Below are 25553 nucleotides of genomic sequence, written 5' to 3'. Positions count from 1 at the left end.
ATATTTGGATATCCACGGGATGTCCATTAAATGTGCTCTGCAGGACATTCAGGGATCACATTCGGATGTTACATATTCCGCTGTTCCTAGAAATTACCAGTGCATGCAGCATTTAAAGGGCAGGTACCCATAAATACAAAGAATTGTCTTTTTGAAACTTGTACATTTTTTTTTAACATTTCTTCACTTCAATCACTTTCAACGTATTCTTCCAGACATGTAATTCACTTGTTTTCCTGCTTTTTCCCAAGACTGCAGGCTTATGGCTTTCAGTGGTTCTGTTGTTTTCCTTTGTTTTTGTATTTACCAAATCTTGAGAAGACTGGAAACATTGCTGAGGGGACAGAAGTACACGCATATACAGCTACACAGCAATGGGTGTAAGTGCCCAACATAAAATGGAGAACAATGGATTTTGCCCTCCGTGTTTCAATTCCAAGCCTGAAACAAGAGCTTGAAGACGTTTTCAGGACGAGGAAAAGGTAAAGGAGCAAATGACAAAAGCACTGAAGGCCATTATGCTGTAAACAGTTTTAGAACAGAATTAAATAGAAAAAGTAATGTGACAAGGCAGCGAATTTTGGAGTGCACTGAAGATGGCTTAAGTTTAGAAATGCTCTGGCAGAAAAATAAATTGTTAAAGCATGTAGTGTTTTTGGATTTTTTGTTGTAAATACACGACACTAATTTCATGTTGGACAATGCACTATAAATTAGACAATACTTCACAACAGTTGAACTTTCGAAATGTTAATTTTTATTGCACGCTTCCCATTATAAGATGAACACATATGTAATTAAGTCACATTCTCCTCACAGAACCTACTAATACAAAGTTTAAAATAATCTTTTGCTGTGTTGTTTCCTGTGCCCAAGAGAAATTTTGATTTACTGGAACCTAATTTCTTTACTGGTTTGCACAGCCTGCTTAACTCTCATCTAGTAGTGCAGAATTCAGTTGTATTTACTTGCTAAGGTGTTTTTGTATACATTGCTGTGCACTTATTAAACATTGTACAACAGTGTTCCCAGTTAGGCCAATGATGCATTTAATTAGTCTTAGTTCTGCTCTCTTAACTCTTAATCCTACACTGCTAGAAGAGAGGCAGTGCAAGCTGTGTGCACCAGTAAAGAAATTATGTTTCAGGAAATAAAAATTTCAGCTAGGCACAGGAAACGATACATTAAGAAAATGATGGCACTGAATGTGGCAAATGGTAACATTAAAAAAAGAAGGATGAAACACTAGTGAAAAAAAATATGTTCATACAGGCCATGCGGAAAATCTGCAACAAGAAAGCTGACTTCAGCATGATCATATTTGGTGGCGAAATTAACAAAATTATATTTGTTGAGCAGCAAGTCGCTCGGCAGCATGGCGGAACCACGTCATGGCGGCCCTCTCGACATCCTTAAGGGTGGCATCTGGGTGCCTGATGTCATTAGTCAATGTGCCTGCATGCATGAGAAAAATTATACTTCCTATAAGTTTTTCACACCACGCAGAAGTTAGACCAGTATATACTCTACTAAAGAGATAAAACTAAATACCAGCACTAAACTTAGCAAAATGTGAATAATAGCTGTATAAGTCATAAGCTGTTACAATGTCGTACATTATATATATTTTGCCATGGAAAATCCATCTAGTTAGGCAATCAGGTATCAGATCTGCCAAAGCAGCCTCAATACAGTGAGTATACTGCTTGACACTAGATTTAAAAAGTGATATGAAAATTGCTACACCTAACTCACCACACATTAGCTTGCACAGATTCAACTCTGAGAATTTTTTTTTCCCCTTCGTTCCAAACCAACTGAAGCTTATTGCTGCGTTCCTACTAAGGAGGGACTGTAGAATGCGTGTTGTTTTCTGTTTTGTTGAGTCCCCTCCTTGGACAGCCAAGTGCTTCTTCTGTCAAAAAGAAACAAAATATACAGTTATAAAGATAAATTGGCATTCAGTTAACATTGAAAGTTTTGCAAGCTAAATGATTTCTTTGTAATAGAAAAATGCTAACTGGCTTTTACTTTTACTCATATTCTTTAAAATTGTCATAGACAGTTAATGTAAAATCCTACAGCATGTCATGAATGAGACAGTGTCATAAGTAACATCAGTATCAATTTCTGTCTTGTAACTACAACCCACTGTTACACACTGTTTTCTAGTTACAAGACAGGCAATTTTACACTTGAGCTTAGACCATGAAGCAACGTGATTAGGGAGTGGAGCACTAATTAAAACATGCTTACAGCCACAAAACTGGCAAAATTACAAAAATAGATGAAGCAGAGAAATCACCATTTGATGTTGAGCTTGTCTGTCCGTCTCAAGCTTTTTGTCATAGTCAAGCACGTCTGTCGCATCCAAAAAAGGCAAATCAGGGAGGTCACAAGGTTGTGAAGATGCACTGTTGGCATTGCTGAGCAGCTCATTAAGGCATTGTGAATGGGCCTGCTGGGTCTGCTTAATACCATTAAGTACCTGTAAGACCCTTTCCATGAAGGCTGCAAAAAAAGAAAAAAATTAATGGCATTAGTATTATGTAAATTTTCATTTCAGTGCTATTTGCAAGATGAAAAATTACGGCGTTTATTCGAATATAGGTAGACCTTCTTTCTCTCGATACTGTTACCCAAAATTAGCTATCGACCATATTTGTGAACACAGCTAGCCAGAGTACCAAGCTGAGTTCCACCATTACGCTTGCCAAAGGGCCAGTCTATTAAGACTGGCTTTAAAGAATGCTGCCTATTTGACGCACTCAACGGTGCACAAACAATATTATTTGGGACGCCAAAGATGCCTGCGAAGCATCCAGCGAGGATGTCTTCTCTGCCAGTTCAGACGAGGTTACAGCTTGTGGCATCAACTAACGAGATTTAGTAGCAGAGCAGTAAATAAAGGTGTGTCATGGTCAAAGTGTTTCATTTTTCTAGAAATATATAGGTCTACCTATATTCAAATTATATTTTTAAAATTTTTCAGTGGGTTTACTACATAGGGTTCAAGTATGTCAGTAGTCAACCTATTTTCGTGTACATATAGTAGTTGATGTGGCAACACTTGGAAAAAAGAAACAGTGATGAGCACTACTAAACGTACTATAAGCCATAGTTGGAACATACACAGCGGAGCACGTGCCTTCTTTATAGTTTTCGTCACCTAGCACTGGCCTTGTGATAACAGTGTGAGTTAGGATTCACGATTTGTACAACGCTGCAACCACGCCACGGACCACAAGTGCTTTTCTAGGTCACCGCTTGCACGCTAGCAACCGTCATAGCTTGAATGATGGGGCACACTCCTAAAGGAGGAAGAAGCGATAAACAGGGCCACTGACTCATGTCATGCCAGTGTCACTCCATCACGATGACATTGAGAAAAGGTAGTGCACCAGCGGCAACATACAAAAGATTTTCTTACATGCTACATAGCTGTGCTATAGGATTGACTAATGAATACTCACGCTCACACCATTATCGTGAAGCGAAAGCTAGGTGAGGCAAACTGTGTAGAAGCTACGTGCTTTGCTGTCTGCATTTCAATTTACACAGGTACATAGCAAAAGTGAAAGAAACATATTGTTCAATTATACAAGCTTAAGAGATGGAGCTCTAAGAACTTGCTGCTTATCATTTACACTACAGCATTCAACAGGGAACATGTGAATGCATGCTGAAAAATAAAAATGCAGATATATTAATGACTGGACAGCCAGCAATATTGCAAGAAATTCTGACCTTGTGCTTGTTAGTATGGCTTCATGACAGAAAAGCAGACTGACGAATGGGACGAGAAAGAGAGAATAGGGCTAAGCACTAGCTGCTATCAAGCGCATTTATTCTGCAACTGCAATATATACGCTTCAGAAAATCAAAAAGGTACTAAAAAAAGCACCTAAATACCAGATCTGTCCATAATGAAAACGAAACGAGCATCTAATCTCTTAGTCACGGAGATAGCCATTTTCTTTTTCGGTCAAGGAAACTATGCACCACTGTGCATTGCAAAGGGCTTTCATATGTCAGCTCACTTCTTGCTGTAGTGGCTTAGCGGCTATGGTGTTGTGCTGCTAAGCTTGAGCTCGCAGGTTCAATTCCTGGCTGCCGCATGCACATTCTGATGGGGGCAGAATGCAAACATGCTCATGTGCCATGCACTGGGTACACGCTGAAGAACCCCAGGTGGTCCAAATTATTCCAGAGCCCCCCATTACGGTGTGCCTGGCTCATAATCATATCTTGCTGGAGGCATGTAAAAAGCCAGAATTAAAATTTTTAGGGTCAGCCCGCAGTCAGTTGCCGTGACCAACAAAAAAGTTGGCTATCTCCACGGCTGACTGATTGGACACTTCATTGTCATATTGCCGTCGTGATGCCATAATGGTCGTTCCACCTTCGTCTCGCCATGCCATCATCACATCATCGTAATCACGTGGTTATCATCACACCATCGTCATCGCACTGTTGTTTTCCATTGTCATCACATCAAACATGTCATCTTATTGTAGTCGCCATCATTGTCATGCAGCTGTTGCCGTATTTTCATCACTCACAGTCGTCGCCATGTGCATCATCCCATTGTACTCATGCTGTAGTCGTCACATTGTCATGATTATACCATAGTCATCGTTTCAAAATTGCCATTTCCTTGTCGCCATGGCGTTGTCGTCATAATACCTTCATTGTTCCAGAGACCATCATACTTCATCATTACATCTTCGTCACACAGTCTTCATTATGCTGTCATGCTCACGGGGAACCTCACCAAATGAGTGCTGTAACAAAGCGAGCTGATACCAGAGACACCATACTTCGCGTATAGCGAAAGCAATGATAATCTCAGAATGGCCACTGTAGATTTTAAACGAATGTGGCTTCAGCAATGTGGTGTGCTACTAAGTTGCTTGATTGCTTGCTAATCGCCTTACAGTCAACAGTCTTCATGAGATGGGTTCTACCATAACTTTTTCTGTCATGAAGCTGCAAGATAACTAAAAAAGAAAGCTGATTTAGTGCTATGAGTATCACCTTCTGTTTCCAATATGTTACAATGAACAACAGTCTAAGTTTGTGCTAATGGACTATCACGAATGTGAATGGTACATATAGAATACAAAAAAGAACTTGTCTCAAGTAAATATTAAATGAGAAAGGAAGACGAACCAGTCTTCACAGATAAAATACTGAAAATTTCGCCTAAGCAACACTAAAATCCACCACTGAACCCTATTAACTATAACGATTAGTAGAAGGTGGACGACATACCGAGCACTTGTGGATCTGTGTGTGACCTTGTAGCTCCAGTCAGATATGTGGATACCGGCCTGTACGATGAATCTGAACATAAACGACACCACAGGTTATGCTCTGCCTGACTTCAGTGCATTAAATGTCCAAAAACAAAAATTATAATCACTGACCAAAGCCAGCATAAAGATTTATATTACATGTGGGACATACCAAGAGGTTGCAACTCAGTGAAGCTGGCAGCTTCAGCATGTGTCGAAGCAGGCCTGCATAAGGCACCTGAAACAAAGACGCAAAAGGATAGTTAGATAGATAGATAGGCTCAAAACGCCTGAAGTAGGCAAAGAATCCTGATTGCATTAAAGAAACTAAATATCAAGAACTGTAGCACCATAACGAACATAGCAATGCAACATCAGAATGACACACCAAGCACATGTGGTTCCGTGCGTGACCTTGTAGCTCCAGCAAGGGGTGTGGATACTGGTGTGTATGATGAACCTGAACATAAAAAATAGGCATTTGATCATAGCTAATAAATGTAAAAAAAACAAAAAGTGGTAACAATGAATGACAGCAACATAATGATGGATATCCCATAAATGACATACCACGAGTTTGCAATTCCGTGAATAAGCCGGCAGCTTCCGACCTGTGCAAAGCATCTAAAATGAAAACACCGTGGATTAAACTCCACCTGGCCACAGAATGCATAAGCAAAAAGCAAAAATCGAACAGCAGCAACATAAAGAACATAACATTGCATATGAATTACCCACCGAGCACATGTGGATTTGTGCATGGCCTTGTAGTTTCAGCAAGAGATGTGGATACTGGCCTGTAGGCTGAACCTGAATGTAAAACAGACCACAGGTTATGCTCCACATGACCACAGTGTAATAAATGCACAAAAACTAATACTAGGAACAGTGAATGACAGCTGCACAAAGATGCATATTACATAGGTGACTAACCTTGAGTTCGCAAGTCTGTGTATAATCTTGGGGCTTCAGCATGGGTAGCTACAGACCTGTGCAAAGCATCTGAAACAACGAGGACACCATGGCTGACACTCTGTTTGATAGCAGAATGCACAAGCCAACAAAAATTTAAATATACTAGCTGAGACAAGCAAAAAGTTGAATGTGTCAATAAACTGCATGCATGACGCACAAAGCATTTGTGTCATGTCCTGTTATGTCTTATGCTGATATTCATTCAAAAAAGCCTCAGTAGCCAGTTAGTGGTCTTAAATTTTTTACAAAAGGTGCAGAAGCTGAGATGGTGGGGCAAGGGGGTATTCTGTAAGTGTCCACTGTGTGGATACTTACAGAATATACCCCCTCTTCTATGATCTGTACAATGCATCTTAATCATAATATGCAGTGCTCCAGTGCACAAGTGTGGTACAAAGCAACATTAAACTGCAATCACGTATCTAAAGTCATACCAGGCACTTGTGCTTCTACCTGCCTTCTCTCAAACGGTATAGATGCTGGTCTGTACAGTACAGCTGAAACAGAAAGAGGCCACTGGCGATGCTGCACCTCAACACAAAATACATATAAAAAGAAAGAAAACGCTATGTGCCAGCACAGAGGCATTATTTCACGGCTGGTGAGACAATCAAGAAGCTGCAGGAGAATAAATAGCTTTACATAGTCCTGTAAAGTTACATTACAAGCATTATGCACCAGTTTGTTAACAACTTTGCAGAGCGAAATTCTTATGTTGGAGTGGCTGTCTTAAAAGGCCAGCTTAGAAACCTTGAAAGAAATGTAATATGGTACTGTAATTTGCTGAGCCTGTGGATGAAGCTTCCAACAATCTGACAGTCTTAAGCAGATACTGTCATTACTGCCAGTTCAGAAAATGGATTTCATCCTCATTCTGGAGGCTTATATGGAAAGTTAGATCAACATAACTAGTTCCTAAGTCAGGAGCTGTAGGTGAAGTTAAAAGATTAGCACAATGCTTCACAATATGTATAAAGTGAACGCCTGTTCCTGCACTGACTCAGGCCTGCAGACTCAGTTCGTCAAGCCGACGTTCCAAGTGAGGCATGCTGTGAAAGATTTACAAAAACAGTGCACTAAGCATGTCGTAGTTTCATATTCTCAAGAGCTATAGAATTCACAGGCAACAAACTGTTTGTTGATTAGAACTCAAATAGAACAGCTAAGTAAAAGGAAGGGCAAGTTTAAGTGTGCCTGGCTGAAGACTCGGTATGGTGCGACCAGTGGTCCCAAGGCAAAGGTGTACAAAAAGGTTTAATTAACTTTTGAGTATGATACCGGTTTAATTGCTACCACAGCATAAATGACAAAACAGTTTAGGGTGGACAACTATCCTGGCCCTTATGTTTGGCAATTACACACCAGGCACTGCAGCCACACCTAACAGCGACCTAACTAGAGTAGAATGCAGCAATTGCAATTTCTTGCAGGACGTATGAATGAGTCCTAGACATAAGCAAATAAGCAGCTGAAAAATCTGAACGGCAGTGAAAGTAAACTATCTATGATGCTAGAAATAAAATGAAATTACCACGTAGACAATTATACAGCTTACGGTTAACCCGAAATCCATTAGGCTAAACTTAGAAAGTCAAAGATGAAAAGAGAGCCACAAATGTGAAAGACATACTGGCCTGTGAACTTTGTTGTGAGGCCTCCATGAGTGAAAATGAACAGTCCCGAACATCTGAAGTAAAAGAATGGTTACTATAAAGAATTTGAGTTGCTTCAGGCAGGTTACCTGTACAGTGCGGGAGTTGGTAAGACAGCTCTCCCGAGGTCGGCTCATACCTGCCTAAAGGAAGAAAAAAATTATTAGAAACTAAATTTCCATTCTACACCCGTACACACGCCACAGAAGATTTACTGTTTGCACAGCAGAGTAGGAGATAACTAACTTGAAAGTAGTTTTACAAAATCTTTGAAATGTCATTCACATTTCTAATTAATAGCATGCTAACAACATCCCCCTCACCTGTCACGGATAGTGGCTGAGGTGGTGTTGGTGCCCTTGGTTGGACATATTCATCATTTTCATCGTAGTCTGAGCTGCCATTCTCCTCATCATCTCGAAAATGCATTGCACGTCGCCGCCTTCTTTTGCCCCGTCCCAATTCTCTTCCACTGTTACTGTCAGATGAGTACTGGAGGGAATTAAGCTTGTTTTGCGCCCTCTCATAGGTATCTGGGGGGAAAAAGTTTTTTACAACACAGAAATTGAGAAAGCAAAAGTCAACCTTACCAGCCCAGCGTTTGACGACGCACTGCACTTCAATCCAAGAGTCTGTTGGCTTAGTGCCTTGCATCGTTAGTTTTCGCCGTTTGCCAGGGTTTTTTTCTATTGGCCAAAACGTAGAGCGGTGGTCTCGTTTCAGCCATGACGTGTGAATGATGGCCAAACTGTCCTCCTCTTCAGGGAATGAGACCACAGCAAAGGGGTCACCTAACCACAAGCAATTATTCAATTTATCAAACTCATCAGAATGCTTTTCTTTGTCATTTAACATGAAGCCTGAAAGGTTCGTGCAGTTTGTGACGTTGGCGTGTCAAGCTGAATGCATACACACACACACAAAAGAATAAATAACAGTAGCAGAAATGTTCTGAAGAGCACAGTCACTTTTGGTGCACAAACGGAAATACTGCAAATTTTTTGCCAACTGGAAGCCTCACACATTTCGTTTTGATTTTTGAAATAGGCCAGAATTGCAGACCAGAAGCTTGGGATGCCAGATGTACATTTAAAAGTGAAGAACTACATGGGTACAAGTAAAGGTCTTCCAACTTTTCATATTTTCTGCCAATTATTACAGGCTGACGATCATCAGAGTGTGCAATATTCTCCATTTTTACAATTGTGCCATCATCAAGCATACTTGTGGAGTCCCTTTTGCCTGGTTTGAAAGTAACAGAATCAACTTCAAGGGCTTTGTACTGTGGCCCAACACATCCAGGAGGCAAAGGTCCCTCTTCGTGTCTTCCTTTCAGCTTTGCACGTTCTGTACCTATAAAAATGACATCCCAGCTAGATGGTGGTTGGGCTGAGCTACTAGGTGAAGGCTTGTTGAAAGAACGTTCTTCAAGAATGCGATTGTGTAGCTGCTCCAGTGGCCTTTCGGGTTTTCGCACATACTTCTTTAGCCTACACATGTAGTTTTCGAATGGAAACGCACTGTAGTTGTCCAATGGTCCATAAGTGTTAACATCATCTGCTACATGAATAAGCCCATGAATGTTGTGGGACACTGCATGCTTACCAAACAATGTGATGTATACCTCTACAAAATGCCCCAGAAGCTTTCTCGAGTACTCCAAGTGTTGACTGCAATGTTGCGGACTACAAAGCAGGCTGACAGCACAATGCAATGTTATAAAGTTGTCCATTAGGCACTGTGCAATGTGCGACATTAAAACAACAGGCCCTGTGTATAACAGAAACGTGCGAAATTCTGTGGCCTTCCACTTATCAAGCTCCGACAAGCTTCGGGGCTTCCTGGACAATTCAGATGGTACAAAGTGCTTCATTTCTGAATTTGCTCCTGACACTGCGTCTCTTGAATCTTTTCCAATACGGTATTTTTTTTCACCTTTGATCCAAAGTAGCAGGAGCTTCCGTACCACGCCAAGACAAATCAAGTGCATGTAATCAAGTGGAACATGCTTAATGATGTCAATAGGCAATTCCAACAAAATGGTCTTCATGGTATGGTGCTCTTCTTGTTCTGCTGTGCGAAAGCTGTTATTTGTTCTTAATGGCGCATCTACTTCAGGAAAGCACATTCGTCCTTGCTCAAAATCTCCTTCAGTCACGCATTTGGAGCAGCTGAAATACCCGTTATGCCCTTTGATGCCAAGAACGTACGACTTTGCAGGTGCATCACAGATTAGTGCTCCAACTTGCACAGCAAAGTTTTTGCTTCCTAGTGTCAGGCCTTCTTGGAGCACACTTTTCAGGTCCCGCACGAATGGTTGCAAGTACACATTGGCCTGAGATGGTTTGCACTCCCCAAAAAAGACACCGACTGGAAATGGTTCGCTTGGTTTGCAGTTGGACACACGACAAAGAATGGGCCAGAACTGACCTCGTGTGCTTTTAGTAAGTGGCAGTCCATCCACATTTACATGGATGACAATAGGATCAGGCACATGAACAACATGTGTGAGAGCTGAGTGAAGCCCTTCACACAAGCCAAAATGACAATACTGTCCAGAATCCATCAGTGTGACATTTGCAACTCTCGGTGTAGACAAAAGTGCCCTGGCGCTGTTTGGTAACTCACGCAAGCAAGAATATGAGCGAAGAACCTTTAAAAGATTTGTGATGACGTCGTGAGGCACACTCGATTGTAAGCTCCATTGTCGCAGGTCTTCTTTCAATGAAGCAATGTCCAGTTCTTTAAACAATGTGCTTGTGCTAGTAGAATCCGCTACGGTGTCCTGCTCTGTAACGCTTCTGTGGCGCCTGCCAAGCACGTTGTCGAGTTCCACGGGAAAGCTGTGATTGCTATGTATGCTGTCACCAGACTGGTCCACATCGCAAAATTCCTGCGCACCGCCACAAATGCCGCCACTCGCAACTTGGCCGAGCGAAAGGTTCGGAGGTGGTTCGCGAACTTCCACTGGCTGAAAGGAGGTGGCAGCAACACCAGGAAGATTCCCTGCGTTAATATGTTCGTCAGCAGCTGCCAATATTGCGCGCACATCGGCCTGCACGGCTTGGCTGACGCGACGGTAGGCAGTCGCTCTCGACATGGAAGCCATGCTGACGTTACTGCTCGCTTGTATTCCTCGTTGTTCAGATTCTCAATCGCCAGTAAATTGATGTGTGTGTGTGTGTTGTTTACGCGAGTGACACTAAGAGTATACCACTGGACTGCACTTTAAAAGCGGCAGATTAACGCTACGAAGATAGAGGAATGAAAAATGCGACCATAACTTACTTTCGTATTCGCTTTCCATGGCGCGCTTCCCGCCAACTGTAAGCTCTAAAGAAGGTGAAAAATAAGGCCATCACACGTATGTCCGCAGGCCAGACCGAACAGAAACAGTTAGCAAATGACAACACTTACCTTCGATTGAAACGCAGACTGACTCCGCAAGCCCAAGTATAATATCTATTTGAGAAAGCGCGCGAAACCCCCGAAACTATACCACACTGTAGGACCTATGCGAACACGGAGCCCACGGGAGAAAAATGCGAAACCATGGCAACAGAGAAGGCACAGCCGCCATGCCGTATATGATAAACATATAATAAAATCAAAAGTAAAAGGAAGCTATTCGGTATTTTAAATACTAATAATAAATTTTTTGTTTTATTGTGTTTTTGCTGCTTATTTAGAATTAGTTATGGAGTAAAATATAAATTCAAGAAGAACTGAAACCGAAACTGCTCGCCGCTTCTCCGAGAATTTGGAAGCATGTAGGCAGGTCTGTCGCACGGATCGATGGTTTCAATCCCCAATAATCTACGTTGAACTACATTAATGCGCCATCGGAGTTGAACCAGTTTAGTGCGCAAGCTTGGTTGATGTAAATATAAATGTGGGACTAACGATCAACGTAGCCTATCGCGCGATGTTGTTCACGCACGTACGTATTGCGCTTGCTAATTAACGCGCGAACGGCACAATTCATATGCAAAATTACAGTAAATAAACGACATTTTGTGTGCTCGCCTCCGTAATGCATATTATGTGTGCAGGGTTACGCAAGTTTAATTTGAGCGCGTACGTGTACTGGGATGTCACATGAAATACTCGTGAACTATAAGCATACGTATTGATGTGACTACATATATATATATATATATATATATATTGCATGCCGGTGCCCATTCATGTGCTATTCTGGGACGTTTCTTGGACATCCGTTCGCTTAAGTCCATGGGACATCCATATTACTTCCTTTTTTGGACTTGGGACTTCAGTACTTGCTTCGGACGTCCTTAGGACATTTGGTGTTGTCTGGGTCGGGTAACAGAATATAAATACCTTGGTATATGGATAAACGAAGGCAATGGATATATGGAAACACAGGAAAAAACCATAACAGTCAAGGGGAAGAGAAATGCAGCCATAATGAAGCACAGAGCGCTATGGGGATACAATAGGTACGAGGTCCTCCGAGGTATGTGGAAAGGGGTAATGGTTCCAGGACTTACTTTTGGAAATGCAGTTGTTTGCTTTAAATCAGGGGTACAATCAGGACTCGACGGGAACCAAAGGTCAGTGGGTCGCCTCGCATTGGGCGCTCACGGGAAGACTACAAATGAAGCTGTGCAAGGGCTGGACTAGTTTTGAAGTGAGGGATGCTCGCAGTAAAATTGAGTATGAAGAACGGCTGAGGAATATGGAGGAAAGTAAATGGGCTGGGAGAGTGTTCAGGTATCTGTACAGGCAAAACATTGATTCACAGTGGAGGAAAAGAACTAGGAAGCTTACCAGCAAGTATGCGGCCTGTGGGGTGGGCAACACAGCAACAAAGAAGGTCAAGCGGAAAGTCAGAGAGGCTGAATTAATCTCATGGGTGGCGGCAATGGAAAAGAAACCTGCCATGAGTAACTACTGAAGAGGAAAAAACGAAATTAGGAAAGAAGCCATTTATGATAACTCCAAGGGAAGCTCATTACTTTTTGAAGCGAGATCGGGATGCCTTAGAACACGCACCTATAAAGCGCGATATAAGAAGGAAGAAGAAGCATGGGCTTGCTGCGGTAAAGCTAGGGAAACGACGGAGCATATTTTATTAGAATGTGAAGACGTGTACCCAGCGGTCGATTTAGGCACCACTGGCCTCCTTGAAGCCCTTGGGTATGGTGTCTAGAAAGGGGAGGTGTGATGACCAGCCAGGAAAAATTGGTCCCCGTTCGCGTGAATGCCGCAGGGCGGCGCTACCGTCAGGGGCGCCGTCAGCGCACGCGGCTACCCTCTGCGTGTGCAGAGAGAATGCTGTAGTGGAAACGCATTTGACTGATTTTTAGAAATTTTAGCTGATACTGCAGTCCTTTAGACATCGCAAAGATTGTATTGCGCTACGGTTATCATGCTGTTTTCGATTACGGGGTAACACAGCCGAGTTTCCTGCTGGCAGAAAGGGAGCAGGCATTTTTGAAATTCCATAATAAAGCCACTAAATCAGCAGGGAGTTTATCTATCGTATAATGCTCTTTGCACGAGTTATGTGCAATCGTATTTTTTTTTCTCCGAGGTCAACGCGATAACTGCTAGGATCACCCGGGATGTTTATTCTTGCCACAAGTATTTTCTTTTAGTTGTGGACGTTATTACTGTTACGTTTCGCCTACAACGCGCGGTATAGCCGGCGCGGATGCAACGGACGCCGGAGCTTCGTTCAAAGCGGCGGACATTTTGGCCCGTTCGGAGCTCCCGCAGTCTCCCCGCCAAGCGCGTCCAGGCGTGTTTCAGTGCCACGTGTCTTCGTGTGTGCGTGTGTGTGTGTGTGCCCACGCTTGTCAAAGCGCGGCAGCCGGGGAGAGGAGCTCCCCAAGTGTGAAGCGAGGAGGTCTGATCGGCGCCCCACTGGCGGATGCGTCACTACACTCGTCTCAACATGTCTCTCAGCGTGTCCGTGCCCCGTCACGTGCGCCTCTATCGAGGCGTTCCCTCTTGCCCTCGACTCCGAGACTATAAAAGCAGCTGCCCCCGGACGCCGGGAGAGAGGCTCCGATTTCTTCTGTCGAGTTACGTGCTCTCCCGTCTCTCACTTCGGTCGACCTGACCGCCCGCTCTTTTGCGATGTTAGAATAAACCAGTTGTTCTGTTACCAGTCGACTCATGCTTTGCCGAGACCTTCGGATGCTTCCAGTGCCCCAGGCCGCCAGGCCAACGCTACCCTTGGGGCTTGCGACCCGATTGCAACAACGGGTGTCAGCGCTGAGTTTGCAACAACTCGTGCCAGCGGTCAGATTCTAACATTACGTACGAAAGCGTTTAAGTTGGTTTACACCTGCCAAATCAGCATTAAATCATGACATACCTTGTAGTGCAATGACCTGGAGCCATTTCATTCTCACTGCAATTCAAAAACCAGATAAACAAAAGCAACATGTTTACGGACAAGCAAACTTTATTGCATAAAGCATATTGTACTTCACCAATTCTGCTGCTTGTTTCACATCACGCAAGGCTTTGTTCTTTTGCCTTTTTTCTCATTCATTTCCTGGTTGAGGCTCTTCAAAAGAAAGTGAATTCTGGTAAGGCAGAAAAACCTGACCACTGATTTTGTAAGTTCCAGGCAATGTTCCCCACAACCAATTTGTGGCACATTTGTGCTCACTTTCTCGAGCATGCTGAAAGCAGCTTTAGAATGCAGACGCGTTCTGCTAAATTCATACGTTAGCCTGATTCCAAGAGCTTGAATCAGACGATACAGTGACTCCGACGGGTAGAGAAGCCCACCCAAGTCCCACTCTTTGGAGGCATCATCTGGGAGTTCTTTTGGGACGCAGTCTCTCGGCACAAGGCAGGCATCCCTGCATACTACACAGCTAGTTGAGAGAACACGCTTCCTGGCCACGTAGCCTGCAATGTAGTACACCAAGCGAGCATCGCTTCGTTTTTCAGTAGTCCGCATGGTCCACGGCCACTTCAACAGCCTCCATGGGGAATACATCATCCTGCTTCTCATTTTCCAGGAGTGCCTCTTACTCGTACTTCAGCTGTAGAGCATTGTTTGTGTTTGTACCACGTGTTTTAAAAGCAGCCCAAATCCTTAACTAGCGTGCGCGAGCGGGAACTTGCTGTGCGCCAGCACCTAACAAATGACTATACTATCTTCACGAGCTATGTGAGCATGAGTTACCATCGACTGTTTCGCAAGTTCGCTCCGTCGTAGCGCGCCGGAAAGGAGAAAAAGAAACAGCATTTAGATGAGCTAGCTAAAGATTTGGCCGGCTGTACATGTATGCATACGTTAACATGCTAGAACTATACCTTGCATCAAAGTGCTTTGCGCAAGCAGCTGAATTTTCCTGCAGCGGTTTGTCGGCCCTTGGAATGGCACGCGCCCACTTCAAGAACAGTCTTGGCAAGTAGGCGCACGGAAAAGGAACACTCTTTTTGAACAAGATTTGTAACCGGAATCGCACCCTGGCACGAAGCAACACCTCTGAGTTTTTTTCTTTGAAGGTGAAGGCATCTTCGTCAGCCCACAGCAGTCATAAATAAGCAGCACAGGCAACAATCTGCAGCAAAACAAACCGTGAAAATCCGGCGCCCAAGCGCTGTCTAGCCGTACTCGTTGCCTTCTCTCCGCCGTCTCTGCGGAAATGCTGACGGCGCCCCGGGCGGCAGCGCTCTGTATGGCCCTAGCGGCAGTCACGCACAATGGAATCACCCCTCTCTATGGGAAGGGCGCCGCGGTCATCACACCTCCCCTTTCTCGCCACCCTACCTTGGGTTCAGCGGGAGCAGTGGTAAAGCAAACAGGTCCGCAATAGACATCAGTAAGAGGCGATTGGAGGATTGGTGGAAGAAAAGTAGGGAAACGACAAAAGACGGAGACGTACAAAAGCACAGTTCGCAATAGGGGATCAGAAAATTTGGACGTGGTAGCTCATAGTGTTTTTCTTTCTTTTTTTATTGGTTAACCTAGGTAGGATATTAGGCAGCATAGTAGCAAGAGCTTGGTGGCGCAACCCACCGCCCCGTTCCAAAGGGGACGCTCATAACATCCATCCATCCATCCATCCATGCAGACTGCGCATGTCGTCTGCTTCGCATATCAGTTTCGCAGCTGTTGCGTCGGTTTCTATGTTGGCGTTTTCAGTGTTATTACAGCGTTGCGTGTTTGTTCTTGGTGTTGTCAAAGAGTGAGTGCGTCGCTGCTGTGTTCATGTGCCTGTCATTACGAGAACTATGCGGCGGCGATGAAAAAATGCCGAAGAGACAGTGCAAGGAGAGGACCTGCTTTGTGCCGTTGTGTCGAAGCGGTTACCGCTCGAGCAAAGGGCGTGTACCCTTGTTCACTCCACCACTGATACGAAGCGGCAGCAGAATGGGCAAGAATGATCAGGAGAGCGGACAGAAGGCCGGCACCAACTGCTGTGGTTTGTAAAAAACATTTCGAAAACAGCTTAGTCGAGCGCGTGTTCTCTATCACCGTGAACGGCGTTGTCCACGAGATTCCCCGCGATAAACCACGCCTGAAACCCTACGCTATACCCACGATATTTCCTGAGTATCCTAAGCATGCAACCTTACTTTTCGTGAGTACCGGGGGAAAAAAAAACAAGAAAAAAGGAGCAGTAGTGCTTTGATCTACTATACTGTTATGTTGCACGAAAGATCACTGCCCAAAATTCTTGACCACAGTGTGCAGGCTTCCTTTGCGTAATAATGCTGAAGCTAGTGCCGGCGCTGCTTCGCTATTGCACTACGCATTTTGACAATGGAGGCCTTGTCTATCTTAGTCAGACCTTGTCAACCGCTGTGAAGGCCGTGGAAGATGCTTAATTTACTGTGTTCTTTAGCAAAAACAAGTTACATGTAGCGAGTCTAGCTGATTTTTCAGGTCAGCTGCAGACACTGGCCTTTCCCCAACTAGGGTACCCAGAGCATGAAAAACCAGCTTTGACAAGAAGTTCTACGTTTTCTTGAGGTTTTGGTTTTTTTGTAAAAGGCATCAACAAAGAGAGGGAAACGCAAAGGCAACGGCAGAAGCTCTTTAAACTGCGTCACTGCCACTAGATCTATCTTCTTCGTGTATGTGTGCATTATCTCATCTAGAGCTGTCTTATATGCCCGCGTTTGACTGTTGTTACGCGAGAATAAAATATTTGTTACGCTTGAATGAAAGACCTGTTTCCCATTTTCGTTCACTTATATCAGACATAAAAAGAAATCTGCACGTGTTTACCAGGTATTAAAACATTTATAGTACACAGAACACCGCATGCAGTCCATTTTACAGGCAAATTTTTTTACTTATTTATTTATTTATTTATTTATTTATTTATTTATTTATTTATTTATATATTTATTTATTTATTTATTAGTATTACCCTCAGGGCCAGAGGCATTACAGAGGGGAGTGGAACATACGGAAAAAGTCACTATACAGGTTTTTCTTCTGCTAATACAATGTTAGCTGAAACGTGAAGCAACAAAAATTCAAGCAATTGACCGATAACAAATATAATTACATAGTTGGTTAGTTACATTGCAATACACTTGTGTTTAAAACATTATGAAACTGGGAATATTGAACAGTGGACGTGACTGCTCCAGGAAGGTGGTTCCAATCCTGTGAGGTGCGGGGTACAAATGATTGATAACATGTTTGCGTTAAGCACGACATTATTCCCACCTTTTGTGCATGATCGAAACGAGGGGAAATGTATGATGGAGGAAGAATAAGGTCATTGTGAAGGGGAACATCTTGTGGAAGAGACATGGGCGGGAAAACTTGCGGCGGCAGGCGAGTGACGCAAGCTGTAGGGACTCTTTCATTAAAGTGATACTGGCAGTACGACTGTAGTTTCCTAAAATGAAGCGGACAGAGTTATTCTGGACAAGCTCGAGGGCAGAGGTTAATATAGCAGTGCTGGGGTCCCAGATTGAAGAGGCATATTCGAGTTTACTTCGGACTAAAGATTTGTAAAGGAGGAGTTTTAAAGAAACAGGAGCAGATGAAAAATTGCGCCGGAGGTAACCTAATGAGCGGTTTGCATTGCTAATTAGTTTGCTAATATGAAGAGACCAAGAAAGAGAGGAAGTTATGTGCACACCCAAGTAGCAATAGGATGTTACGGATTCGAGAGCGGAATTCTCGAGCAAGTAGGAAATGGGACAAGAAGTTGTACGGGAGATGCGTAATACCTTACATTTTGTAGTGTTAAGTTCCATCAGCCAGACTTTACACCAGTTAGATATACAGTTGATATCGTTTTGAAGGATCGTAACATCATTTTGGTCAATAATTTCTCGGAAGACTACGCAATCGTCGGCGAATAAGTGAATGTTAGAGGTCACGCATTGCGGCAAGTCATTAATATAAATGAGAAACAGGAGAGGGCCGAGCACTGAGCCTTGGGGTACGCCAGAATGAACTGGCTTCAACGGGGAATTATAAGTGTTAGCAGACACGAATTGTGAGTGTCCGGTTAGAAAATATTCGATCCAGGAGAGAAGTTTCCTATCAATGTTCAATTTGCTTAATTTAAAGAGAAGTAAACTGTGGCAAACTTTTTCAAAGGCTTTTGCGAAATCTAGGAAGACACAGTCAGCTATAGAACGACGATCAAGAATTGTATGTAGCTTGTGTGTAAAGGAAGCCAACTGTGTTTCGCAGGAAAGAGATCGGCGGAAACCATGTTGAGCCTTCGAAAAGAACGAGTTGGCATCAAGGAAATTAACAATGTTTGTGTAAAGAACATGTTCGAGGATTTTACGCGGGATACTAGTTAGTGAAATCGGGCGATAGTTTAGGGGTGAATTTTTACTTCCAGATTTATGAACTGGAACCACCTTGCCGACTTTCCAGTCGGATGGCAGTGTGGATTCATCAAGTGCTTGTTGGAATATTTTGGATAGCATAATACTAGAATATATTTTGGTACTTTTTAAGAATTTCGCATTGATAAAGTCAATTCCTGGGCTTGAGGACACTTTCAATGATTCGATAATTTTTTCGATGCCAAGGGGTTGTATAATTACTGGATCCATTGTTAAAGAGTCAAAGCGCTGCACGTTGGGAAGTGTTGTAGACGAGGCTATAACAAAATTACGGCAAAATACATCATTTAATACCACAGAGCAGTCGGCAACTGGAATCGCATCACCAGAAGAGTCAAGTAACGTGATTTCGGTATTACGGTCGGGGTGAATCGTTCGCCAAAACTTTTTTGGGTCATTACTGAGCATAGCTGGCAGAGTATTTTGTAGGAAATTATTACGAGGACATTTCAGTGCGGAGACATAAGCATTATTCGCTTTCACATATGCATCCCATCGCTGCTCGGAGGGAGAATGCTTGGCAGAGCGATAGAGCCGCTTTTTTTTTTTTTGTTAAGAAGTCGTTTTCCTATCCTATCCTATCCTAGCTATCCTATCCTATCCTTCCTATCCTATCCTTGTGGCCCAATGGGCATTATGAGGAGATGGGTACATGGTTTAGAAACAATAAAAAACATTCAAACATATGAGGACAACAATACGATAATAGGCAGAAATAGCAGCAAATAAAAAGAGAGGAGAGCGAAATTCAAGTCATTTCAATGGATGATCGGTTACAGCGGCTTTCAATGGTTATGCATTAATATAACATCAATAGAACAGTAACGTAACCTTAGAATTCCTTTACTTTATTAGAATGAAAAATGTAACCTAAAACTTACTCTTAAAAAAATTACGCTGCCATCATGGCTAGAATAAAAAACAAGTGTCCTTAGCTACCGCCGAAGAGACACGTACGAAGGCGAACGCCTTGTAAAGCCTACTGTAATTCACCTTAATGCACCCTAATCCTCCTTCATCCACCCTAATCCTCCTTAATTAATACACCTTAATCCCCCTAATTCAACCTAATACCCCTTAATCCAATCACTATAATCAATAATTAAATGTGCTAATCATTTAGCATCTCTTATACACGGCTGGACATGCTTTGGTTCGTTTCTGGCCTTCCTTGGATCGTGTGATGTGTTCTGTACCTCGCAACACGGCCTTGGAACATGGAGATCTAAGGCACTTGCCTTAAAAATTACGTTTTCTCTTCGCCAGCATAGAAACACATCAGGTTCTCCGCTCGAAGCCGAGCTGAGATAGCACACGCTTTTCACACAAGCGACAAGCGCTAGAGAAGCCTGTTGTTCTCAAAACAAACCACGATTTATAAATCAGCTACCCACATTTGAACTGTGCTGCTGCTACAGCTTAATAAAAACAAAAAGCGCAACAGCCCGCTTGCCGATGCGGTGGAAACACGGCGGCGTACGATGACCGGATGGTGCCGCGGCACGATTGATGGATGGATGGATGTTATGAGCGTCCCCTTTGGAACGGGGCGGTGGCTTGCGCCACCATGCTCTTGCTACTATGCTGCCTAATATCCTACCTAGGTTAACCAATGAAGAAAAAAAAGCACTATGAGCTACCACGTCCCAATTTTCTGATCCCCTATTGCGAACTGTGCTTTTGTACGTCTCCGTCTTTTGTCGTTTCCCTACTTTTCTTCCACCAATCCTCCAATCGCCTCTTACTGATGTCTCTTGCGGACCTGTTTGCTTTACCGCTGCTCCCGCTGAACCCAAGGGCTTCAAGGAGGCCAGTGGTGCCTAAATCGACCGCTGGGTACACGTCTTCACATTCTAATAAAATATGCTCCCTCGTTTCCCTAGCTTTACCGCAGCAAGCTCATGCTTCTTCTTCCTTCTTATATCTCGCTTTATAGGTGCGTGTTCTAAGGCATCCCGATCTCGCTTCGAAAAGTAATGAGCTTCCCTTTGAGTTATCATAAATGGTTTCTTTCCTAATTTCGTTTTTTCCTCTTAAGTAGTTAGTCATGGCAGGTTTCTTTTCCATTGCCGCCACCCATGAGATTAATTCAGCCTCTCTGACTTTCCGCTTGACCTTCCTTGTTGCTGTGTTGCCCACCCCACCGGCCGCATACTTGCTGGTAAGCTTCCTAGTTCTTTTCCTCCACTGTGAATCAATGTTTTGCCTGTACAGATACCTGAACACTCTCCCAGCCCATTTACTTTCCTCCACATTCCTCAGCCGTTCTTCATACTCAATTTTACTGCGAGCTTCCCTCACTTCAGAACTAGTCCAGCCCATATCCCCTTGCACACCTTCAATTGTAGTCTTCCCGTGAGCGCCCAATGCGAAGCGACCCACTGACCTTTGGTTCCCGTCGAGTCCTGATTGTACCCCTGATTTAAAGCAAACAACTGCATTTCCAAAAGTAAGTCCTGGAACCATTACCCCTTTCCACATACCTCGGAGGACTTCGTACCTATTGTATCCCCATAGCGCTCTGTGCTTCATTATGGCTGCATTTCTCTTCCCCTTGACTGTTATAGTTTTTTCCTGTGTTTCCATATATCCATTGCCTTCGTTTATCTATATACCAAGGTATTTATACTCTGTTACCCGAGGTATTTCTTGGCCCTGTATCTCCACTGTCTGTTCACTGTTTTCATTGAATACCATAACACCTGATTTTCCAACACTAAATTTCAAACCTAAATTGTTGCCTTCCTGTCCACAGATATTAGCCAGGCGTTGCAAATCGCTTTGCTTGTTAGCGAGCAACACTATTTCGTCCGCATAAAATAAACCTGGGAGTTGCTGCTCTATTACTGTACCTGCCTGTTTGTATGAGAGATTAAACCCGATATTACTTCCTTCCAGCGCCCTCTCCATCCTCACCATGTACATCATAAACAGCAGCGGGGATAAAGGGCACCCTTGCCTCAGTCCCTTGTTGATATGAACTTTCTCCGCGCTCCTCATCCCTTCCCATTCAACGCAAACGGTATTTTCTAGGTAAATCTCTCTCAAAAGCTGTATACAATCGTTACCTAAGCCTTCCCCTTCCAGAATATCCCACAAAATGTTGCGGTCTACGTTGTCGTAGGCTCCTGTAATGTCTAAAAAGGCCACATACAACGGTCTGCTTTCTGCTTTTGATATTTCAATACACTGAGTAAGAACAAACCAGTAATTGTCCATACGCCTACCTATTCTGAAGCCATTCTGAAGCTCTCCCAAAATGCCATTATTCTCTGTCCATGCTTGAAGCTTTAATTTGATTGCCAGCATTGCTAGCCTGTATATTACCGATGTAATGGTCAACGGTCTATACGAGTGAATTCTGTCTTTCTCCCCCTTACCTTTATAAATTAAATTCATTCTACTTTGTCGCCAACTGTCTGGTATCCGTCTATCTTTTAAAGTTTTTTCCACTGCTTTCACCAGAGCTTCCTTACTTTTTGGTCCTAGTTCATTTATCAGCTTAACGGGAACCTCGTCTAGCCCTGTGGCTGTGCGCTTAGGAATTTTCTCTTCCGCTTTCTTCCAGTTTAAATTTGTCAGAACCAGCTCCTTTTCTTGGGTCTCTTTCATGCTCTTTTTTTCCTCAAATACAACCTCGTCATTGCCTTGGAAAGATTCGGCTGTTATTTTTCGGATGTAATTTATTGCCGCTTCTCCTTCCAGTCTGCTTTCATCTTCGTCTAGGATATGTTGTTGTATTGTTGTTGACTTCCTGCCTAATAATTTTATGTGGTTCCAAAATATTATAGGTGCGGCCTTCTTTTTCTCACGTATTTCTGACAACCAACGTTCACTTTCACCTTTTATCTTCACTTGTATTTGAACCAGAGACTTTTTCTCCCGGTGTATTTCCCATTTACTAGTTACTTCATCCTGTGACAACTGCGCCTTCTTTGCCTGCCTGTGCTCTCGAGATGCTTTCTGTCGTTCGGCGATCGCTTCTCGTATCTCCTTGTTCCACCAGCTTTTTGGTTTCTTTTTTCCTTTCCAACGAACATGTTGTTTCTCTTTCCGTATTTCTGTCGTTATTACACTTAGAAGCTCACCATATTCCCACTCTTTACTTGGCCATTTGCCAAGTTCTTCCTCAACTCTAGTGATTGTATTTGCTATTTGTTCAGCGTTCAAATTTGGACTGGCCATTTTGCTCTCCTTGCTCTCTTTCCCAACTACATATCCCATTTTCAATATGATGCGTTTATGGTCACTCCCTATGCTGCTAAACCCTTCCTCATCGATGACCATTTCTCTCAACTTATCATGAATTCCTTCTGTCATCAGACAGTAATCAATGGTTGATTGCCGGTTTCCCACTGCCCACGTGACCTGTCCTTCACACTTAGGCCCTGTATTCACGATCACGAGGTTATGTTGCTCACAAATGTCCAGCATTGACTTCCCGTTATTGTCGGTATAGCCATCTAAATCCTGTATGTGGGCATTCATGTCACCTAATAGGACAATTTCAGCACCACTCCCGAAACCCTTAATATCAGCGCGTATGCATTCCACTAACTCTTTATTCTTCTCTGTGCAATTTTTTCCGATCCACAAATACGTAACACCCAGCCAAGGTGTTACGTATTGTGCATATTACGTATTGTGCATATTACGTGTTACGTATTGTGCGTATTGTGTTACGTATAGTGCACCTGCAGTGCAGGTGCATGGGTGGATGGATGTTATGAGCGTCCCCTTTGGAACGGGGCGGTGAGTTGCGCCACCAAGCTCTTGCTACTATGCTGCCTAATATCGTACCTAGGTTAACCAATGAAAAAAAAAAAAGACACTATGAACTACCACGTCCAAGCTTTCTGATCCCCTATTGCGAATTGTGCTTTTGTACGTCTCCGTCTTTTGTCGTTTCCCTACTTTTCTTCCACCAATCCTCCAATCGCCTCTTACTAATGCAGTGCACCCACCTGCACTGCAGCGCTCCTAGCGGCAGCCGCCGGCATTCATTGCATCCGGTGCCACCCGGGAGGCTGCGGACGGCACACTAGTCAGTATATTCTAGGCACTATAGTTCAGTGGGAGCAATGGTAAAGCAAAGATGTCCGCAATAGACATTAGTAAGAGGCGACTGGGGGATTGATGGAAGAAAAGTAGGGAAACGACAAAAGATGGAGACGTACAAAAGCACAGTTCGCAATAGTGGATCAGAAAATTTGGGCGTGGTAGTTCAGAGTGCTTTTTTTTTCTTTTTTCATTGTTTAACCTAGGTAGGATATTAGACAGTATAGTAGCAAGAGCTTGGTGGTGCAACCCACCACCCCGTTCCAAAGGGGACGCTCATATTATCCATCCTACATCGATCTAGATCTACACTCTTAGGCAAAGTTACACCCTTTGGCTTGCCCCTTCTGCCACGCAACAATAATCGTTATCTGCCTTGATGCGTTTCCTTTCTTTAACGCTGCGAGCCCGGTACTTTCCAGTAACGAACGGCACGCACGTTATCAGCATAGAACAGTTCACACCCTTTGGAGTGCCTCATCTGATAACGCGCGTGCCGTTCGTTACTGGAAAGTTCCGGGCTCGCAGCGTTAAAGAAAGGAAACGCATCAAGGCAGATAACGATTATTGTTGTGTGGCAGAAGGGGCAAGCCAAAGGGTGTAACTTTGCCTAAGAGTGTAGGACCCATAGAGTTTCCTACAAAAACTTTTGTAGGAAACTCTATGCTAGGACCTAGATCTAGGCATAGAGTTTCTCAGTGAGAAACTCTATGGATCTAGGTGGGAACCGACCTAGGTAGGACCACGACCTGGTAGGACATTAGACGGTATAATCATAGAGTTTCCTACTAAAATTACTAGAGGGAACTCTGGCGCTAGTGTCTACGGGAGCTGCAATGGGAGCGGTTGTCTCAGCATGGGAATCACGGAGGAAGGAAACTAAGGAGAGGCCCTACACCCTCCGCGCGCTAGGTGAAAAGTGTGGCGGAAATGACGTAGTAGGTTCTCATTTTTTTGCTGCTTTTTAATTTATTTTTGTTGTATGGCCACGCCTTTTGGGCCACAATGGCGGCGTTGTTATGGTTTTGAGCGCTCACACGTGTTGCTCTAGTAGGTTTCGGGCCGTGGCAAAGGCGCTGAGTGGGCGGGTTTGCGTTAGTCACCGTGTCTTGTTGCGCTGTGTTACCTGCACCGTGCTCTGCCAGATGTTGCGCGAGCGCGCGCGCTCCGCGCGCGACACCGCGCGCAGCGCGGCGTGGTTTCGCGAAAGATGTAAACAAGAGAGGAGGGTGGCCCAAAAGGCGGAGCATCGCCATGAGCAACGCCAAATTCCGGCTTCACTTTTGCTTCACAAAGAGTGACGTCAGGGCCTCTCCTTAGTTTTCTTCCTCCGTGATGGGAATTATGGCAAGTACATGGATTTGCCTAAACTTCGTTCTTTTGGCTTCAAACGGCATTGTGACTTTTGTTAACTCGTCATTTTCAACAGTATATTGCGGAATAAATAATTAAATAAACATCATTAAAATTGCCCGACGGCAAGATTCGAACACAGGGACTCTAGCACAGAGGCCTGATATTGAAACCATTAAGCCACGGACGCACGTATCGACAAGCGAATGAAACGCCCTTATGAATTTATCGCGGGCATGCCAGTGCCTTGAGACGCTTGGCGCGTTTCGATTTGGCCACCTGGACAAGCTCAATCGTTGCAATTAATAGAAACTGTACGCGTTCCCGGCGTCTTCTGCCCTTCGAAGAATATAGATTGAGCCGAAATATACGACCATAATATTTATATAGCGTA

The 25553-nt window shown here is 43.7% G+C and overlaps 2 protein-coding genes across 2 annotated transcripts; both read right to left on the bottom strand.

The window, feature by feature from the left end:
• Window positions 1-734: 734 nt before the first annotated feature.
• On the bottom strand, window positions 735-6159 carry LOC126517681 (uncharacterized). The gene is made up of 8 exons (XM_050167475.3): window positions 6036-6159; window positions 5868-5921; window positions 5686-5757; window positions 5470-5535; window positions 5275-5346; window positions 2306-2511; window positions 1756-1915; window positions 735-1455 (listed from the first exon to the last, which is right to left on the bottom strand). The coding sequence occupies exons 6-8, from the start codon at window positions 2504-2506 to the stop codon at window positions 1343-1345; spliced, it is 474 nt and encodes a 157-aa protein (XP_050023432.2). The 5' UTR covers window positions 2507-2511; window positions 5275-5346; window positions 5470-5535; window positions 5686-5757; window positions 5868-5921; window positions 6036-6159; the 3' UTR covers window positions 735-1342.
• Window positions 6160-7956: 1797 nt separating this feature from the next.
• On the bottom strand, window positions 7957-11033 carry LOC140214187 (uncharacterized). The gene is made up of 3 exons (XM_072285545.1): window positions 8515-11033; window positions 8248-8457; window positions 7957-8067 (listed from the first exon to the last, which is right to left on the bottom strand). The coding sequence occupies exon 1, from the start codon at window positions 11031-11033 to the stop codon at window positions 8889-8891; it is 2145 nt and encodes a 714-aa protein (XP_072141646.1). The 3' UTR covers window positions 7957-8067; window positions 8248-8457; window positions 8515-8888.
• Window positions 11034-25553: the final 14520 nt, after the last annotated feature.

Source organism: Dermacentor andersoni, chromosome 11 (assembly GCF_023375885.2).
Source record: "Dermacentor andersoni chromosome 11, qqDerAnde1_hic_scaffold, whole genome shotgun sequence".
NCBI lineage: Eukaryota > Metazoa > Arthropoda > Arachnida > Ixodida > Ixodidae > Dermacentor > Dermacentor andersoni.
This window is presented reverse-complemented; position numbering and strand designations above follow the sequence as displayed.

Coding starts and splice junctions, on each gene's coding strand:
- LOC126517681 (XM_050167475.3), bottom strand. CDS start 2,506: ATGGAAAGGGTCTTACAGGTACTTAATGGTATTAAGCAGACCCAGCAG. Junction 1,916..2,305: donor GACAAGCTCAACATCAAATG/GTGATTTCTCTG, acceptor TCTTTTTGACAG/AAGAAGCACTTGGCTGTCCA. Junction 1,456..1,755: donor TCTGTGCAAGCTAATGTGTG/GTGAGTTAGGTG, acceptor TCATGCATGCAG/GCACATTGACTAATGACATC.
- LOC140214187 (XM_072285545.1), bottom strand. CDS start 11,033: ATGGCTTCCATGTCGAGAGCGACTGCCTACCGTCGCGTCAGCCAAGCC.